Source organism: Bombus bifarius, unplaced genomic scaffold (genome assembly GCF_011952205.1).
Source record: "Bombus bifarius isolate JDL3187 unplaced genomic scaffold, Bbif_JDL3187 scf7180000008008, whole genome shotgun sequence".
In the NCBI taxonomy this organism is placed as follows: Eukaryota; Metazoa; Arthropoda; class Insecta; order Hymenoptera; family Apidae; genus Bombus; species Bombus bifarius.
In genome coordinates, this window is record NW_022884386.1 from 6,145,536 (window position 1) to 6,167,285 (window position 21,750).

General features: G+C 46.8%; 1 protein-coding gene across 2 annotated transcripts; it reads left to right on the forward strand.

Annotated features, from left to right (window-relative positions):
* Window positions 1–761: 761 nt before the first annotated feature.
* LOC117206661 (paired box protein Pax-6-like) lies at window positions 762–20,841 on the forward strand. Of its 2 annotated transcripts, none has more exons than XM_033446170.1 (6): window positions 762–2,935; window positions 8,450–8,626; window positions 15,288–15,428; window positions 18,023–18,415; window positions 18,576–18,760; window positions 19,072–20,841. In XM_033446170.1, exons 1-6 carry the CDS (start codon window positions 2,443–2,445, stop codon window positions 19,669–19,671), a joined length of 1,989 nt encoding a protein of 662 aa, XP_033302061.1. In that variant the 5' UTR covers window positions 762–2,442; the 3' UTR covers window positions 19,672–20,841. The 2 variants fall into 2 exon arrangements, with proteins under 2 accessions (XP_033302061.1, XP_033302062.1); XM_033446171.1 differs by having other exon boundaries at window positions 19,089–19,420.
* The last annotated feature ends 909 nt before the right edge of the window (window positions 20,842–21,750 follow it).

The window sequence follows — 21,750 nt, forward strand, 5'->3', positions numbered from 1 at the left end:
CCTAAAAAATACCTATTGTCCTATATCACAGCGAAGCCAGGTGTTGGAAAAACATAGTGCATGTAAGAGCACGATGACGATTGCAAGTATCGAGGCAAGGTAATCGTTGGAATCAGCGATTCCGGAGCGTAGTCGGCATCCGACATCGACATCCGATTCGGGAATTAATCGATCCCGTCTGCGAAAAGGACAAAGGGGAGAGCCTGTGGAAGGTGGAAGGCGAAAAGCGGAAGGCGAAAGGGCGCTTTCTCGGCGTGGGCGACGACGAACGCTAGGTCGAACAGATCGGTGGGCGTCCACCGGTTCGCCCAATTGGTCGATCGAGCCGGTAATGGTCGGTGGGCGTCGGGTAAGCTCAGATGCGCGGCATGGAGTGCGCACTTGGCTACCTTTAGCCGACGACGACTTGTTCCATGCATCCTCGCGCTTCTCTCCCGGCTTCCCCCTTCGGCTTACCAGCGCTTCGACTAAGCCGCACACTGTCCACCTCTCCCTGTTTCTCGTCACCTCCTCTCTTCCTCCTCGTCGTTCGACGATCCGGGGCCTGTGTGCGCGCGATCGTAATCGTGCAAGCCCCGTGTGCTGGTGCTGCTGCTGCTGTTGCCTCGTCTTCGTGCTCGCCTCTCCTCGTTGCTCCGTGAACTCGTATTTCTCGTCCTCTTCCTTCCCGTCGACGTCCACCGCGTCGTCGTTCCTTCGTCTTCGTCCTCGTCCTCCTGTTCGTCTTCGTCAGAATTACCGCCGCCGCCGCCGCCGCTGCTGCCGCGGCGCCTTAAATCTTGATCTCACCTCGACTCAACAGTGTGGAGGGTGGGGGTAAGGCTAGTCTGGGCGCGCTTCGAGCCACCGAACGGAAGGCAATCTGCTCGAATCCGGCGGACCGCGAGCAGGTTACCCCGTGTACTCGTGTTACATCGTTCTCCTTTTTTTTTCTACGTTCTCCCACACTGGCTTCTTGGTACGTAGCTTTCCTTCTCGCGCTCGAGTCGAAGGTTACGAAAAAGAGGTGGACCGGTCATCGTGCAAGACGACCGAAATCAAGAGGAATCGCGTGTCCGAAATTACTGTCAAGTGAATGGTCCGAGAGGTGTTCGAGCCTCGATCCATGGCGTTACCAGAGAGAAGCAACCGGAACCGACTGCTATATCTCAGACAGACATCGATCGCACCCGGAAGATGCTACCAATGAAGAGAAAAGTCTAACGAATGTATGTACTTACATAGAGGCTCGTTTTAAGGACAGAGGCGGAAGACCGAAGCGATAGAGCGAACGAGGTCGAAATCGAAGGACAAGTAGAAAGACTGTCGTTACCTGAAATCTGGATGTCAGCTGGATGCGAGTAGACGCCGCTGTTCCCGCGAGGCTCTAGAGGGTGGGGGTGAAGCTAGTCGTTGGCGCGCTTCGACAGCCCGAACGGAAGGCAATCTGCTCGAATCCGGCGGAGCGCGAGCAGGTTATCCCGTGGTAGCGCGTAGCTCGTCGGTCGTTATTGGAGAAGGGAGCACGGGTCGGACAGAAGGAGAAACAGAGAAGCGTGGAACCCGAGAGAAAGAAGAGCGAGAATCGGAGCGAAAGACAGCGGTAGAGCGAGAGAGAAAGGGGAGAGAAAGAGCGAGCGAAGAGAGGCGGAGGGTGGGAAGGTAGAGAAGGGCACACGTCTATAGGTAGTCACGAGCTTCGACGAAGCGCCTGCGCTCGCGAGCACTTCTCGCCGTTACCTCCTCGCATCGACTACGCTCGTCCACGTAGACGCGACAGCCGACGTGAAAGCTCGCGTTGCGATGAATCGCGTTCGCCGACGGACCGTCAGACAGGATGTCATTCAGCTTCGTTAATCGAACGCAGGAAACCACGCCGGACCCTGGCGTCGATTGCGCTCGCGCGCTTCTGCGCCAGCGCGATACACACGCCGACCGCCGCATCTTGTGACACCGTGAGTGGCTAAGCGTGCACGAGGACCGACCTCGTTGCCGTCGTTGAACGTCCGGGGCCGTACGTGCCGGAAGACTGTTGTCCTTCGTTCCGCGGTTCGCTTTTCATCCACCTATACGTAGGATCCGTTGTCGGTGTGCTATCTGCTCTGACTCGAGAACGTCGTGATGACACTCGTGCCTCGGTAAGACACTGGAACTGGTGATTCGAAACTCGTCCAAATTCAGCGTAAAATCGCTACGATCTTTACGGACGTCGACCTGCGACATCTCGAGTATATCGGCCAACCTCTTTCCCCGAGAGAAGAAGACACGGGAAGACAGGGGTGCGAGAAGAGAGATCAGGAAACGTCGGGTGCAGGAAACGGCGAGCATCCGTCGGATACGAAGGCAGGAAGAGAAACGACTCTACCATAGGGACGGTGTAGCTACAGAAGTGGAGGCAGAAGGGGAGGAAGAGGAGGAGGAGCTGGTGCCCGGTGTGGAGGGGGTGGAGGTGATCGTCTGGTGATGATGATCGGTGGCGGCGTCGCGACCCCTCCTGGTACTGCCAAGTCGGCGGCTGCGATCGACAGCGAAATGGTGCAGGTCGACGGCATTGGCAGTGGTAGTGTCAGTGGCAGTGCTAGTGGTAGTGGTAGTCCTGCGACAGGCGCGACTACTACACGTATAACCAACAGCAACAACGCTGGCGGCAATAATAACAATAACAACAACAACGGGGACGTTGCAAACAACAATAATAACAACAACAACAATAACAACGAAGGTCACGCGGTGGTGAACTGCGCCAGCGGCCCCGCAGCGGCGACCGACAAATTTTGCTGTCACGACGACGATGCACCCGTCAGCACCGGCGTCACGCGTCCTTGGGAACCACCCTCGCCGACCTTCTCGCAGACGAGGTCGCATCTGTTTCAGGTCCATCCACCGCACCATCATCAGCATCCAGCTGCGCATCACCATCAACAGATGACCGTGCCTCCAGTGTCTTTGATCGACGGTCAGTTTGCCTCCACATCCATCCCCTTTGTTTTTTGCCTTCTCCAATACGGTTCGCTCTTTTTCTTTTTGCATGACATCCTTCGAACCACGTTACTATATACCGTTGGCAAGCACGTTACACAGTTGACGCACGATATTCGCCATTTGAATATCGTTTCGTCAATACTAACAAAGTCGAAGATATTTGCGTGTGACTCGATGTCGTCACAATTGCGAAAACAATGCGCGTTTAATGAAATCGTGCGATTCTAATAGGATCGGGGCTGGCTCGAGATAAAACTCGAACGCGGGAACAAAGTAATTAATTTTGTCAGAGTGATAACGAGCAATTAATCGTGCATCACGTAGCTCGATCGAGCGTCTCTTCGTTAAATTGCGCGACTCGAACACTTGAATACACCGCGTCTCGCGATATAATCGAGACACACCGGGATAATCGATGAAACGTTCGCGTTACGCTTCGGTTCGTCTCGCTCTGAAAATTTCCATGGAACGCAAACAAACCGAGACACCGCTGGGTTCGCGCGGATAGTTTTCAGCCGGACAAAACCGCGATGATTGAATTTAATTGGACAACCGTTTCTCCTTGCGACATACCGCGTTACAATCGAACAACGCTAGCAGTGTCCATATTTTTTGCTCTCCTCTTCCACTAGCACCTTCTTATGGTATTTTGTAAACTGTATCCTCGCCGCCTTTGACACGAATTCGCAAAAACCGGAGGAACCGATTGCACGTTATCGATTGCTTTTTTCTTCTCTTCTATCGATGATCGTCGTGCTTCGACTCTATTCATTTAAGCCGAAATTTATTATTTAAGTCGAAACGAAGTTTCTTCGCGCAATTGTTCCACAACGGAGAAATATCATTTTCCCATGGACGCGTCGCGCGTGTCCTTTGCTCTTCTACATCGCAAAGGGAAAAAAGGTGGCAATCTAAATCGCGTTAAACGAGCGTAAAAACGTCGTTTCATGGTGCTCCAGGTGTCGAAATCCGGGCTCTATGGTAGGTAGGCCAACGATTCTTAAGGGATGATACGATCTTTCCCCTGTCCACGATCGTATCTTCCTCCGAGGCCGCTCGAGCCCCTCTCGGTATTTTAAACGAGCGTTTAAACGCTCGAAAAATCGCGCACCCAAAATTACCACCAATTTTCGTGATCCAGGTTCCGCTTTACACGATTACTCGTTACACGTCAATCAGATATCTATCGGTTTACATCGACTTTGTCGAAAGGAAACAGAATCGTGGATCTGTACAGAGATATTTTCTCGCGAATAAACATCGCACAGGAAATGTCATACGATGTTTATCGGCGCGACAGCTAAATGATCGAATCGAAAATCGTCGAGAGTTGACACAAATTATCCGAGATAGGCGTATTTTCTATTACCATAGCGCGAAATGCGGAGAACGACGGTCGATCGAAGCGACGAGGTATCAGAAATAGCATTTTCGTGGAATAAGTTAGAGCGCAATGCGTTCTATATGATACACACCGAACGAGGATGTTTACGACGAGTTGTCGCGGACGTACGACGAGCTTATTCTTACCCGGCGAATGTTAATTGACCGATCAAAGGCAAAGAACAGGTCGGAACGTTCGACACCAATCATAACGCGTTCGCGAACGCCTACGGAATCGTTGTCGCGGCGATTCGCCAACCGCGAAATCGTGTTCCCGGTTCGTCGAGGATGCAAAGCACGAAACGAGAAGCATCGCAGAAGAATTTAAACGGACCGTCGACCTTTCCACGGAGCCCTAGAATCCGATGATAAGGTGGTGTGCGATCAACGAGCAACGAATGACCATCGAATAGGTGTCCGAGTTGCAGCCAACTACTGGTATATTCAGAAATCCTTTCCGTGGTTTACACTTGCCAGACGGAACGACGGTCAGCTACCAGCCATACTCGTTCAGAACCGGTTTCAATATGTTGCCAACAGTACGTCTTTTAGCGAAGAGCTGCTGTGCTCTCGTTGAACCTTCAATATCCGTCCGTGGTGATCGGTACGCTCTCGACTTCTGTGCCCTGACCGATACCGTGGCCGCTCCGGATATTCGCCGGGACTATCCGCTACATTTAACTGCCACACCCAGCAGGTATTTCGAGACGTTAGCAGGTATATCTCGCGTCGCGGGGCCCCGGTAGTTGGCAGGTATCTTCATCTGTTCGGGTGTCGGCCACTTTGTTTCCACCGATCGTGGGTTAAGTGTCTCCTCGCCGGTCACTCTCGCTCCTATCTGTCCTTTATTGTAGCGTAACGAACGATGTCCGTGGTCGTTGTCGGTTCGTGGTCGTCGAGCGTCGGACGCTAATTAGAATCTTCTAGCAGCTAAGCTAGAAGGCCGATGCGTCAGTCCCTGTTAACAGGGGGGACGCGTGGATATACGAGCGCGTAAATATTGCGCGACACCGCCGCGAAACGTTTAGACTAATTAAACGAGGACAATATTTAATCGAAGTATGCGCAGCTAATTGGATTTCGTGTCCGTTCGTCGTCCGGGAACAGGCAGTGCACGATTTATTTTCCGTTACTCGTGGATAACCTAAGTATCTCGTTCCTATCCGGCTGAATTTATAGCCACACCCTGCGAGTTTCGAGACAGGTACCGGTCAGGTTCGTCCGTTGCCCGCTTTCTGCTTTCGTGGATTTTCGTGAACGCCGAGCTGCGCCGCGCCAGCTCGTTGCCTTCGTGTCGTCGAAACGAAATCGTTTCACGCGTGATTCGTTCCGAAGATCGATCCAACTACTTCGAAGGGAGATATCGACGCGTCGCGTCGATTACGCGTGAACCAAGATATCCGCTGCGTTTATCGTCGCAATGATCTGCACGAGACGGTCGAGTCGGTCGATTCGTTCAAGGATCGGACGATTTTCATTCATCGATCTCGTTTCCTCCTCCAGGCACTTACCAGAAGGAATCGCGCTCCTTGATTTTTATAACGATTATCTATTGCCTCGCGCGAACGATCGGTCTTTTCCACGGGGCAATTTCGTATATACGAAAGAATATAGAGGACTCGATGGCAGAACTCGTTCAGAACCGGTTCTAGCCTCGCGTCGATGCAACGACACGACGCATTTCTTTCTGTGCATCGGCTACTTTCGTTTTCACGGCATCTTCGATAGCTTTGACACGAAACGAGCGCAGAATGCGCGTCCGTGCGATTTCCAGAACGGGCAGAACGCGTAGGTTTCGCACCGCTCGCGCTTGCCAAACGATCCCAACGGATGCATCTCATCGTCCGCAAACTGCCTCGTCCTCGCGTCTCCTTCTCTGTTGCCAGGACCAAATTACTCGCGACACGTGTACATTCCCTGACCGCGTACATATCTTCCGAAACGAACTCGCCTCGTTATTCCCCGATTCGACTTCCGACCGGCTTTCTTATGTTCAATTCAACGCCATCGAAACATCTCCGAATACTTTAAACTTGGTACGCTCGATCGACTTCGAGTTGCTCAATAATATATTCCGTGTGTATTTTTATATCTCGGATATATAAACCGGATGAATAACCTTTCTGGAATCACCCATGTATCAACGCCGAGCGCGAAGAAGTTACAATTTAATTCGTTAATCGACCGACATGGCGATAAATACAAAGAAACCGGTGTTATAACGGCGCTAGTTGCTTTGTTGAATATCGGAGCGACGCAAGATGTCGAGCCGCGAAACGAGCGTAAAACGGGATAAGAAACCACGAGAATTCGCGTAAAATTCATCTGGATCGTCGATTGGCAATTCGGTCGACGCTTAAAAGACTAATTAATTAAACGGGTGCTGTGTAAACGCATACGCGCGTTCCGTCCGCTCGTAACCAGTCGAAACAAGGCGTTACAAATGAGCTGAGGAACCGGGTCGTTTTCTATCTACCTGCGGAATTTAATTTCTCGTTTGACGATCGTCTTCGCGTCCGGCTTGTCTTCGCGCGCGCACCATCATGAGCCCTTCTCGCATCTTCCTGAGCCCCGGTAGGCGCGGAAAACGGTTCTTTAATATCGTCGTTCGATCGTAAATTATCGTGGTCACCGGATCGTACGAAACGTCGTTAAGATTATCCGCCAGTAAAATCACGGTGCCTGTCCGCGCGAACTCGGCGCTAATTACAATTATTCTTCTGGCCGTGATTCCTCTTCGGAATTAATTCGAAGGGGAAAAGGATATGTACGCAGAGACGAGCACAGACGGCTGCACAAACTCGTACGAGCCGCTCGCGTGATTATTTCTCGCAATTACCGATTCACGAAGCCGTTATGAAAAGCCAGCCGGCCATCGTCGCAAAAAACCAATCGTTTCGTAAACGCGAGCTGTCGGCCGACACCCTTTCCGATCGCCTTCTCTCCTCTTCGCTCTTCTCTCCTCGTTTCCTCCTCTCAACCGCCCCCTGTTCTTCCTTCTTTCATCTTTCTGTGCCTCCTCCCTCTCTCTCTCCCTCTCTCTTTTTCTCTCTTTCCTACCCTATCCTATAAGTACTCAACCTCATCCCCTCGTCGTCAACCCTACCCCTCCCTCTCTCTTCTTCGGAAAGATACGATCAGTGTTGGAAGTTTAAAGTAAGGTTCGCCCGGCGAAAAATGGATCGCTCTCAATACCGTGGCCGGTTCGATCGTAAATCGTCGCCTGTTTCTCCGGTGAGCGCGCGAGAGTGGCACGAAACGGAACGTCGCGTCGCGTCGCCGAGATTAGCCGCCTATAAAATCACCGAGGAAGTCGCGAACCACCGGTCCGGCCGTGTCCTTCGTGGAATTACGAGGGTATTCGCACCTTCGGTGATTAATCGACGTGATTTCAAACGGCAGATGCTTCTCACTCGGCCATCTCTTTCTTTCCCTTGTCCGTGGTGCCGGCGAGAGGGCCCCCGAGAGACGAGAAGAAGATCGCATCGATGAGATCGCGTTCCGCGTCGAGTAATTTAAATTAATTCGCTCGATTACGCTGGCACGTCCTCGCGATCGCCGTTCCACGCGCTCGTTACACCTTTACTGTTAATGAAATCGTATTTATCATCGGTTTTTGCCGATCCTTCGCGAGTAAAGTAGCAGATCGACCATAAACATTCGAGCGATGCATGGAATCGATCTACTATTTTTCGATCTGTTCTCGATAGCGAGAAACTCGTTGAATGTTCGTCCATGAATTATAGAACGAAGCACGTCGAACGTTCACCGAAAGCGCGTACTCACAAGCGTACGGTTTGTGAATAGATATACTGCTTGCAAATAGTTGTCGCAAGATAGTTGCAAAAGTTTTATATCCGCTCTGCACGATACCTACTATTGTGTCTCACGAACGGGTTTACGTGCAGTACGACAACCAGACGACGAAATGTTCGTGAACATAGTATGAAATACGGTTTCTCAAGTAGCTGACGATTTTTTGTCTTCGCTATTGGTCTTTGTATCGTATTCGCGTTATTGTCGCGATTCAATCTTGTTAAGCGGCGAAGACGAAGGCGTGTTATACCAGCGAGATTGGTAATCGGTTACGTTGCTACGTTTCCAGGCGTGAGCCTACAAAACTGTACCGCGGGACCATTCGCCAGCGGCAACGGTGGTGGAACCAGCCGTCAACGATTGCTCGAACTATCGCACGGATTAGGAGCTTTGAGGCACTACAACGATCTTGCCAATCATGTGCTGTCGCTGAATCAACAAGGGGCGGTCGTCACCAAACTTCTGGGTAAGTTTTCCATTTTGGTACCTAAACTACATACGTATTAATAAACTAGTCAAATTTCGTATAAATTATCTCATGCGTGAGGAAGACACGAGAGTCTGTCGTCGACACTTCGCGTAGCTTGCAGGTTAGGATTCCTATCGACCGAGAGCGTCTGTTTATAAGTTCAGTATAATTTAATAATTCGCCATTTGACGCACGAGGAAAGCTAAATGTATAAGAAATAGCTAAAAAAAGAAAAGAAGAAGCGACTATACATAAGCGTATCCCTTCAACGAGAAATTACCTTTATGCAAGGTATCTACAACTTGTTCTTTTCCGTTCTGAGAAGCCTTCTGGTCAGACGATGGAGCATAATAGAACAGTTTGCTTTCGCGTAACAGAATTCCATAGATCGCGAACTGATCCAAACAACGGCATTCCTCTCAGCCAGGTATCATCGCGAGATAAATGCCGGCGAGCGGTAACGTGCACGCGTTTACCGATCCGTGACGCGGCTCCTCGCGATGAAATCCAAGAAAATGCCGAGTCAGGAGGCGACACGCGCTGAAAATCCCTGTTCGGCATAGTGTTCGCTCAGTCGAGCGAAACTGCACCAGTAACTCGCTCAAAATTACCTAGCCGCGCGTGCTCTCCGCTCAAGGCGACAGAAAAATCAGCGGAGATCGCGAGCGGCGAAGCAGCCATCGAGATCCGCGGAACGACCGGTGAAACTCGCGGCAATCTTCCGCTATTATTCCCATAGACGTGGCACCATTATTCCCTGGTAATTGCATCCGCGACTGTTCGTTAGCCTATCCGACGAATCTTGAGATACCGATGTAATCGTGGCTAATGCCCTGTAACACGGAAGAGATCGAATCGCTGGAAATTTCTCTAATCTCTGCAAATGTTTGTAAACGTCCATCGATGAAAAAGATTAACACGTTCCGCGAAGTTGGGGATAATTGCCGCTTCCGGCGTCCGAGAAATTGGTAGCACGAGTTTGAAAGTACTTTGATCAACGCGAGCATACGAATGGTATAGTAGGTAGAAGCGATATACCTTGTAAGGTCGTAAAATAAAACATTAACTAAAGTCACCAATTGATTTAGCTATAGCTATTCGCATTCCATGCGCATGCTGGTACCTGCGTTGCTTTTTTGAAAACATTTTCTGTCATCGTTAACAGCTCAACGATAACTTATACGTTGAACATAAGTTAGACACTAGTTATAGGTAGATTGCGGATACTTGTACAAATTCGTGTTTTTATAAACGCAGCTGAAACGTGGAAGCTAAACAGGATATCTCGCTTATGTACAAATTATTCTAACGAATATTAGATATTCTCTATATTTTCGTATTGTATATATATTCTCTGCATTTTTACATCTCCAAATTTCCCAAAATGTAACTTTTCATTGTAACTATTCTCGGGAACGAACGAACAACCGATTTCAAATTGCGTATATTATATGATCCTGAACAAGGTCCTTATGATCCCCGATCCTAGGTCCTTATGGTCACCGATACAAATTAATTATTCGTTTATTATAAATACGTTTATTATAAGTTCATTTATACGTTTCAAATTAATAGTAATTAATCATCGAAAGTCGTACACTTCAAACATTGACCAGTTTGACAATCTCGCTTTATCGCTTCCATACACCGTAAGTGGTTTGATTTTATCAGATCATTCGTTAGAAAGATACTAGAGATAAACGAGTCCGAAGCTTAGACACGCTGAAGTAAAGAGATCTCTTAAGCGTTTGCCAGATTCAAAATATTAATTCGCCAGCGTCGTTAATCACGACAAGCTGACGACAGTCCCGCGAGCTACTCGTTCACGGCTAGTTTTTTACGAGGATGTTCCGTACTGTTTGCGCAGCAAATTCGAGCAGATTGACGTTGATGACCGCTCGTTCGCGTCCGAGGCGATAAAACGGCGTAAACTAAATTGATCGGCATCCCGAGCATTTTCCAACCACTGTCGGGGAAATAAGAAGGAGCATCGCGTATCAGTATGGGCAAATAAGGCATAACGAGCGTTACGAAGAAGCGGCGGTCTTTCGAGCTCGTTAGCCGGCCAAGATTAACTCGTAACAGCTGTTTCTTTTTCCCGTAAAACATTCGCATGACCAGTGCTCGACCGTTCTCGAATAATTTGTCAATAATTGCTCTGATCTTTACCCGTGCCGATCTTCCACGTCCCCGATTCGAGGAATCTACTCGAGGAATTTAGGAGATATCGAACGACGTTCTTTTTACTGTACCAAGAATTTATGCATTGTTTGACAAGCTCTGTTAATTTTTGTGGATCTTGGACAATTTTAATGTCTCTTTAAGTATGGAAATGCTTTTAACAAATATCTGTTAATTTTGTGACAGATTTAAGACGAAAAAGTTAAGATATATTTGCACATTTGACATATTTCTTATATCAGAAGAATGACAAGAATACAGTAGAAATAGCAGACGAAGCTTTTTATTGCTTATGGAGAAAGCATTTTCACGAAAGAACTGTCCAAAGATGGCTTCTTAGATTTAAAGCCTGGGATTTCAAGACTGGGATTGAAGACTAATAAAGTTCGAGCATACACTCGGTGAGTGATGGTTGTCAATTAAAGGCATTAGTCATTGATTAAGAATAGATGAACGAAAGTCATTGAACGATACGATACACGCATATTGTGTTGAAGTGCTGCGAGTTACGTGAAAACACCATCAACTTATCAAACGATCTAATACAAATAACCATTAGAAAACATTGATTCGTTAACTCAATCGGGTACATCGAACTTTGAAAAGAAGAACTCGTTATATCATTGACGAAATTGAATCATCGAACAACCGATGGATAAACGATAGGTATTCTAACGATCGAAGGGAGGTCGAATCCGATAAACAGGTGTGAATCGATGGTCGAAAATCGTGATTCAAAGTCGAGCAACAGTGGCGACGACCATCGACTTCTACGTTCGGAGAAAAGGAAGAGGAACGCTGAACATTGCCGAGGGGAGCAATAAAAAAATGGAGGTGAGCCACCGAGCATCGGTGGAACGCTGGTTTCTCTCTTTCTCGACTGACTGCTACCTTGGTCCTCGTTAACTTTACGAGCGGCTCGTAAAAATACCGTTCGGCCTGCTCTCTCGGCTCGCCGGTAATGTCTTCATCTCCACTGGATACGGACTCCTTAGGCCTCTCGAGGTGAATATAATGTACCATAATCGACCCGCAATTACTTAACAGCGGCAAACAATTAATCCCCTGGCTGCGCCGTAGTCGTCTGGCTGCGCAAGAACCGCCGATTCCTCTTCCAGTTTCGCAATCTTTTTCTTCGATCGAGAGCAACCGCGGTGTATTCTGCGTGCGGACACTAAACGCGTGTTGCGAACGTTCGAGACCATCGACTGGGCGTTCCAACGATGTTCACCGTTGTACCTGGTGAACGTTACGGTTTCGTTAACTCCCGTCTGACAACCGCGGACGCGAGTTCATCCATCTTGCGAACCTCGCATCCACGGCTTCGTATGGAATCAAGAATCAACGATTTCGCCGAGATACATATCCGCCATCCGAGAACATGTATTCGTATTATAGAGCTTATCACGTGCGTTGATATCTTTGTGCAGCAGCGTTTCGAGAGCACGATAAATTTCTCGAGAGCAACGAGAAAAACGTTCTTAGCTAGACGGCCGATATCGTCTAATTTCTCCGATACATCCCGGACGATTAATTCAGCCGCAACATCCTATCGGTCTTCTTATCCACGCGTACCAAGATCGATCGTCGCCGATGGAGAAATGGTCCCGGAATGCGCGAAAGGAACGTCGAGGAGATGGCTGAAACGCTCCATAGCGATCGGCTGCATAGACGTTCGTTGGGATAACGACCGCGTGCCTCGCAAGAGAAACCTATCCCTGCATTCTGTTCCGCGATTACGCCTATTTTCCATTCGTAAATCCATAATGGCCGGCTCGATCTCATCGTGGATGGATGCTGGTAGCCATCGCAAAGCTCGAGACGAATAAGCATACGGATGGTGATCCGCTTGCGTCCGCTGTCCGTTGATTCGATCCATGAAGGAACGAGTAACCACTAGGTACGATGGAACCGCGGCTTCGTGCGGTTTCTTTCATTAACCGAACCCCGCTCTCGAAAATTTCATATACACGCGCGAGCGCGCGGACCAGCGGCCGTGCACACGGAACAAAATGAAACGGAAAGAGAGGAGGAAAAGCGAGTAACCAGATGGAAGAGAGAGACATTGGATCGGGGCAAAGAATTTGCTCGAGGCATGGATGCCTATTAGGTGGGTACATCGTTTATACCAGGCACGCAGTTCATCCGTGGGAGCGCACGCGATATCCTACAGACTTTAGCCGTCATTATTGTTATTAATAATAAGACGTAACTACCGATAATTGCTCAACTCTGACTGCGCCTCCGTTTTCCATTATCCTTGCCAACATCGTGCGTTTCGACAAGTCCGGCAGCGGTACGAGACGCGAGACAAGCCTTCCGATACGTCTAACATCGCGTATTCTGCGTGTAAGCAGCCTGTTCTCCGGCTCGTGTACTTTTTTCAACAATTATTTCTGCGATAAGAAGCGGTTTCGAAGCGGTTTTTCCTGTAATAGCGCGCGAGTACACGTAAGACGCGAGTTCCTTGTACATGCGAATCTTCTAGTTTTATCAAGAAGTAGAAGTTTTAGGACCGAGCGCTAAATAAAGAGTGGAGGAGTTGAAATGATAAGTCATGTCAGAAGCGAAGAGTTTCGATAGAAAGAAAAACACGGTTCTGTTAATTTTGACGGTTACGTCGTTTATTATTCGACTGTTACGAATTTTTAGCGTTTACTACCTTTACGGTTCTAGAAATTTCTTCCTTTGTACACTATACTTTCTTCTTTTTTAATCACAATCTACCGAACTCTGACGATCATAATACTGTTACATTCTGCAATAACTTTAAAAGCTTTTTTCCATTTCTTTTAGAACTCTCGTCGTTTATCATTCCAGCTTCTCAACTTCGAATACCCATAGAACCTCCATCGTTTGTACAACAAACATTCGTCCATCTATATTCTTCGAAACAGCTGCATAATAAAAACTTCAATTACGCTGTTCAACTTTATAGCTACAAGCGTATCTCCATTGATAGACAATTTTTCCAGTGCATCAGGTCGTTCAATAGAGTTCGCGGATTTTATCGACGGTCGAGTTTAACGAGCATCGTACGACACTCCATCTTTGTAGTTATGTATTCGCGTAACACCTGTCTGCCTTCGGCGTACAACTTGTCAGCTGTACCGTAGCCATTGTCGCTAATGATAACGCGAAACGTTCTATAATTACTCGAGTGTGACTGCGCTTTCTCTGCCAGCATTATAGAGCTGGGTTCGTCCACTTCGGACGTCCAACTTTTCCTGAGGAGTTGTGATACGCTAGGAAAATGAACCAGTTAAATCGATGATAATCACTACGAATCTGTCAACGAGACAATCATGCGAACTCTGCTTACGATTCTCGATGATACACGATCTTATAATTACAATCGATAATTCGACAAAAACTGAGAGACTGGAAAGAGCAAGGTCCCTAAATTGTGAAATACATTTAGCGGAACGTTCAACATGATAAGCAAATTATTGTTTCGGCGAAAATATTTAACACGCAATATCGCGTTAAACTGCGAAAATCCTTCAACTGGAATAAAACAGCGAAGGGAAGTTGAAATTTACTAATCGCAATTTACTAGCAATCTCATTCTCTATGTTGTGATGATTGTAAAACCTCGAATAAAATTTCCTCTCGCTTGTAATTTTTCTTACCATATCTCGCTCGTACAGCTTTCATCCTCTCCCATAAAAAAATTGTACTTATTTGCTACAAAACTTGCCACTTCAGCTGCTCAATTTGAAGCATCAAACACATCGGAAAACGAATGCGATCGCAACGATTCGAACTTTCAGTTTTCATTAATTATGCCTAATACGAGCGAGTTGGAAGCATTGCTCTTTCATGACGATCGATCAGAGCGGAGAAGAGAGCGGAAAGAAACGCAGAGGAGCGGCATGGCAGCAGGTTGAACACGTCTCGGCTCATATTAGATATCTCTGATTATATATTATCGCAGGCTATCGCATACCAGTATCGTTTCACGCGCTAAGCTCCTAATGACTACCTCGTGTGGATCCGCCCAGACGATACGATTGGTATCCGATGTCGAGAGCCCGTGCGAGCCAGGACTTATACACGGGATGCGCTCCAACCTTCTAAGCCTCCATCTTGTCAACTGCTACAACGTATTCCATCCAATGCATCGAACAAACTACGAGCAATAATTCTTTTCCTTTCTCCATATATGTACTTTTGTAACCAATCTACTCGTAGCGTACTACGTATGTTTAAATAGAAATTCATACAATGTAGAAGCTCGTGTGCTTGAGGAACACTTATAAAGGTCGGCTGACAGTTTGCACTCGAGCGTTATTACGTGGAGAATGTCCGGTGTTTGCGTGATTTTCCGAAATTATGCGGGCTCAATGCTGGACACTCGCCGATACGACCGGCACGGGCATATAAACCGGCATCGCCGTTTACGACCAATTTTATCGCGAAGCACGAGTATTAGCGAAGACAACGCGTCCTTGAAGTTCGTTCTAACGTGTTCCAGGTACGTTGCGCCCGCCGGGTTTAATCGGTGGCAGCAAGCCAAAAGTTGCGACGCCAGCCGTCGTCGCTAAAATCGAACAATACAAGAGGGAAAATCCGACGATCTTCGCATGGGAAATTCGAGAGAGGCTCATCTCCGAAGGTAAGCGCATTTTGTCGATGCTACTTCACGTGGATAACAATACGATGAATGAAAGAATGGCATCTGTTAAAGTACGTTTAGCCTAACCGAGCTAATGCTAATGCTCGTTCACTTTGGTAAAATTAAAGTGTAAAAAACGCATAGGAATGCTTCAAAAATGCTTGTTTGAGTTATTGAAAACGAATTTATGGACAGATTGCTCGGTAAACGGATATAATAAAGTAAACGAGTATAACCGAATGCTGTTGCTGTCGCTCTACATTCTTGCTAATGGACCAGTTTGATTCATGTTTGTTACACAGAAATCAAACTAATCGACTCTGTATGAAGAATTCTTAATTTTAGTACCAGAATATATGATTATGACGGTAATCATTTGCATTCCAAGAAACTAAGCACTGATCGTATACATATAGCCATCGTATTCCGCAATGAAATCGACGAACTTCACCAACGCATTCAGCATGTTATTCCAGATAAAATATGTCATATACACCGTTCATTAATTCTTTATTTTAGAAATATGAGAGGTATATTGATATAAACGACAAATAGTCAAACGCCTTCCAGCTATTTGATTTTTGCTTAATTATAGATTTGGAATTTTCTGACATTTTATTTATTGATTTAGTCTAATGATATCTACATGCTTAAAATAATCATGCCGTGTCTCTATACATACAACTAAGTGAACTTCTGTTGATCAAAATATTGAACAGACCATTTCTAATGCGAACGTACCAGGTTCGCGTGTATATATATGTATATATTATCTCGTATCCAGCCTTCCATTTCACTACTTTTGATTTCATACAATTTTATAAAAAGATCTAACGGAGATAGGTTAGATAGTTGTAGAGAGCAAATTAATTAATTAAGTAATTAACTAGATACATCAGTAGATTGTAGAAATTTATGCATCTATAAGAAATTTAAACACGCAAAATATCTAAAGTACATAAAGTGTTCGTTAGAACATTTAGGATTAGACGAAGCAAATTTTTATCTGAATTTCGTTTCTTATAGTAGTGTTCATAAAAATATACATTTCCGAAGACATCAGTTCGATAGTTCCACTAATATCTCGACAACAGAGCTAAATTCACTCGTACAGAACTATTCGATTTACTCCTTACACCATTACGTGACGTGTAACATATTTTATTGTCAAAGTGATCTGTCGAACGTCGACAATAAGTAAAGATTTTCGATTTCGTCGGAAAATACCTTGTAGTGAAATTAAGAATTTTTCAAAAAACAGAGTTGATCGGTTTAACTTCCGAGTTGCTAATATACAATACGATAAAGTGAACGACGAATTCTGTTCATATGTAATTGCCAACAACTAGATATGTAGTTAGTTAACTTCTTATTTAACAATGCGTGAGCCGCACGTTTCGTGCACAGTTGCAAATCGCTCGCAATAATAGTAGTACGTGTGTCGTAGTACGAGCGCACGTGCAATTGCGACTAGAATCAAGAAACTTTTCCACGTCCTTCTTCATCGGCATACTTTATTCTTTTGAAAACGAGCTTCGACGTAGTCTCACCTTGTATTCTCTTCATCGCGCACGAATGTCTCATTCCTTCTTCGACTATCAATTAACTGAATTTGCGTCTCTCGTTCTTAATGCGTTGGGAACTTTCTCCTTTGAGGCGTATCGTGCGTCATCCACGAGCAATTTACATGAAAATCAAGAGCATTTCGAAACGCAGAAAGAACCGGATGCAAGGTGTTCATTATTGATTTCAAAAGAACGGAATCTTGGGAGGAAGGTGTCGAGGATGGAAACTATAATTCACATTACCTGCTACGAAATCTATTTGTAAACCTACAATTGAAGTTCATCGTAGAAGAAATTCGAACACGCCTCTAGCATGTTACGATTCTAGCCTAACATCAAAGTTAAAACTGTTTATTGTACTTTACAATAATCGTATAATATAAAACTAGTAGGTCATAAATCGATTGTTTGTTTTATAGTCTCGAGTACGTGAGACGATCTATTATTATTAGCGTGGACACCTATTATTATTGTCAAAAAGGTCACTCGCTTATCAATAACGCACGACACACGTGTTTCATTACGCGTCAATGCCGTATATGTTATGTATATTATAGGAAGGTGTACTTTACGCTTTCGAACAAGCGCAATCAACGACGATCTAGGAAAATTCTCACAAGATACGAGACAAATTCGACAAGAGAGCGCAATTTAACTTACTTTACCTTCAGAACAATTTCAAACTACCATCAACTACCATCGTTTTCCATCTACTAAATCTTTCCACTATCTTCCAAAGAATCGCAAACAAGGAGCGAGACGAATCCTATAAGAATACATGATTCAACTTTTATTTTATCTTTCAAACCAGCTCAGATCGTCATCGTCCGTCATCTACCAAAATTCTTCAAAATCTCACAAAGAATTGCGAACAAGAAACGAAAGAAATGCGAATAAGACTAGACGATTTATCTTACTTTTTCTTCTGGACAACGTTAAACAACCACCAAAGTTCTCTACTCTCTCGTAAAGAATCACAAGAATCGCAAAGTAGACAGTTCCAGAAGAAGCATGCTCGTTTCTTTCCAGGCGTTTGCAGCAACGCGACAGCTCCATCCGTCAGTAGTATCAACCGAATTCTACGAAATCGCGCGGCAGAACGAGCTGCCGCGGAATTCGCGAGAGCGGCAGGCTATGGTTTATACGCCGCGGGTCCACATCCGTATTTCAACAGCGCCCATCAGCACCCAACGACCAGCCACCATTTACCCGCTGGCTGGCCAGCGCCGGGGGCAGCGGGTCATCCTTGGATGCTGCCGCCATTAGCTACTGGAATCACGGGCGCAGCTTCCGCTCTGCTTCTTCCGCCGTCCTTGAGCCCAGGAGCGGCGGCAGCGGCAGCCGCAGCCGCCTCCGCGTCGGCTGCTGGAACGGCGGATCACTCTCTTCACGCGGACGCCATCGCACGAGGCTACTTGCAAGGTGATGATTGTTTAATCTTCCATTAACCGTGTGAAGAACGATTGGGATGAAAATCAGAAAGAGAGAAAGGAAATAGAATCGTGAAACGTGTTGTCGAGTGGAGGAAGATAACGCGAGACAGGGGATGGTAGTAGAGGAAGATGGTCGTTTTTCTGTGCAGACGGTGACGGAGATGAAGGAAGCCTGGATGGGTCGGAGCAACCGAAATTCCGACGAAATCGTACCACCTTCAGCCCGGAACAGCTCGAGGAGCTCGAGAAAGAATTCGAGCGATCTCACTATCCTTGCGTGTCTACGCGCGAACGGCTAGCCTCTAAGACCTCTCTCTCGGAAGCTCGTGTACAGGTGAGGATCAATTCCATCTCAAAGATATCTTTGTCGGGGGGCTAGTGCGTTCGTCTCGCAGGGCTTGTTCTTGATCGTAGTTTTCTTGCCTCTCTCGTCTTTCGTTTCGATCGTAGTCCTTATTTCTCTTTCTACTCTTCGTCGAGAGCTTTCAGATCCATAGAGAAGCGAAGTAACGCGATACACAGAGAATTGCGTCGGTGTCGCCCGTGGAATAGGCCCTGCGACTGTCGCGTGCATAGCCTCCTGGTTTCTTCGAAGCTTAGAAATTTGATCACAAGCCATCTAACGACCTAACTCGTGACTCTTAGGTTTGGTTTTCCAACAGACGGGCAAAGTGGCGTCGTCATCAGCGAATGAACCTCTTAAAACGTTCGCCACCACCACCACCTCCACCGCCTCCGCCGCCACCGCCGCTGCCGCAGCAGCAGCCGCCGCCGCAACCGCATTCCGCATCCGGTATGGAAGTAAGCCGTGCGTCAAGCTGCTCAATCGCCGGAATGGGAGGAGAAAGTAGCGCGTTCCGGGCCGTCGTGACCAACTCCTCGTCATCCAGAGAGGCCGCGGAACGGAACGAGAGAATCGACAGGGTCGATTCCATCACCAAACAGCCGGAAAGAAAGCCGAGCGCCTTTAGGATGATCAGTCAACTCGTCGGTGACGATTCGCCGAGTATAATCAAGTCCTCGAGTCCGACCTACGAACAGCAGAGGCACGAGACTAACGTTAGATCGGTGATTGAATCCGAGTCTGCGAACAACAAGGAATTTGAGCGGATCGAGGTTGAAGAGGAAGACGAGGAGATCGACGTGCAAGATTCGGACCAAGACGTTGCTTCTTCGCCGACCGTTGCATGGCGGGATCATTGGACGGAACAGCAACCCTTGGAATTGACGAAACACGATCGTTGAAATCGTTCCAACTCGAAACTAGGTGGAACGATCGAAGAAATTGTGCTCGTATTAGAAACGTTTAAAGTAACAATGAGTTTTGCGTGAAATCTTTTGCCACCGAATATCGTGATTTAGCACATGCCTAGTGTCCACGATCGATTGTGAATCAGTGATATATGAAAAAAACGTTGCTGCGAGAGAGAACGTTCAAGTGTATCGATCTAATATGTGCGTGAACAAGAAATCTCGAGATCCGTTTATATCGATCGATCGTGATCGTAGTAGAATTCGCGTCGAATTCGAACAGTGACTGTAACTATTGCTTAATCTCATAGAATTTCATTACACAAGAACAGAAGACTGACGAGATCGTTTCGTTAAACTTCAATTCGTGTGTCTCGCTTCGACATGTCCTCGACTCTTCATCGTTCATGTCGAGTGATACGTCCCTAGTACCTATCCAACTACTTACTACGATTACGATCCATTTATTACAATTAAGATTACGATAATAAGCTACGAGGATGGTTGTGTAACGTTAAATTCCAATTACCGGCAGTGCCGTCGTGGCGTTATTGTCAGCTAGAAGTACCGAGGATTTAGATAGGTAATTAATTGCTTACCCGATATGTATCGGGCTGTCGGCCGGCTGCGCTATAATTGCAGCGCTGCGCTATAATTTACACCGCGGTGCAGTGGACGCTTCCCCTATCCAGATACGAGGACAGGAAAGATCCAGATACGAGGACAGGAAAGATGCAGATACGAGAACAGGAAAGATCCAGATACGAAGTCAGGAAAGATCCAAACGCCGAGGAAACAAACGCCGAAACTTATCCGGAACTAGTCCTAGCGAAATCATTATAACGCAGATAATGCATTACCTAGGCACTATGTAGAAAAAATAGATGAATCGATGGTAACCCTGTAACGAACTCTGTTAAAAACGACTTTTATTTAAATGAATTCGTTTGTAAATATCTACACAAGTCTTTGACTACGAAACAATTCGAAACATCGCAACCTTGTCCACGTTTTCAAATCCACCTTTATTCCTATTCTGGTCACACCTTCTTAGAATCCATTGGGTGATAAAAAATCAATTTTGGGTGATTTTGGTGAAAATTAGCATCCCCTTAGAGGGAAGCAAGTATGAGACACGTATAAGGGACAGAAAGGAGAGAAAGAAGGGGATGGGCGGGGGCCAGGAGAAAGGCTCATCGACGATTAACTCGAATCTACGGTTTCGTCGGGTTCGCAAATAAGGAATCTGCGTGTGAAACTGGTTTCTCGGGCGACACTTTTCGGCCACGGGTGGAATCGGTTGTTGGCGGAGAGCACGAAAACACCGGATCCGCCAACATTTCGGATATCGTGGCCCCCGTCAGCTGTTAACGCGACTACCAAATTTATAACCACGCCCGTGGTCGGGGATGTGCGCGCACGGTAGAGCGAACGATCCGAAGAACGAAAGAGAGGCGAAACGTCGAACATACCCGTCGCGTCGCGACGAAAAAAAGGGACACGGTCGGCCGGATAATTGAAACAAACTTGCCAAATATTCCTGAATCATCCCGTATGTCCTTAGTAACATTTTTGCGTGTTCGTGACATCTTCTGCTGCTATCTTTCGCCTTGTTACGATTACTACTCCCTACTATCCTTATCTGCTTCGGGTCGAAAGAATTTCGTAGCGAGGTGGAGGCCATTGAAATTACCCCGTGGAACGCTCATATCCCGGACGGTGAAATCGGTGTATCGTACAATAGGGCGAAAAAGAGAAAAGGAAAGTCAGAGGCGAACGATGTACAAAAGGCAGGAGCGATAGGGCCGAAGCTTAAGATAGAATAAGGGATCGACGTTATTGTAATGCGAACAAAGTTGCCAAAGGCATTAACACCGGTGGTGGGTGAGGGTCGTTCGACACTCTCGGCGTAAAAGAAAGAACAAGGGACAAACGAGCAGTCGAACACATGCGGGAAACAGGGTGGATAAGGGAGAAGTCGAGGAAAGAAGGAGGTAAGAGCGTCTGGTGAAGAGAGGTAAAGAGCGGTAAAGAGAGGAGAAGAGAGGAGAGGAGAGGAGGGCACGAGCAGAA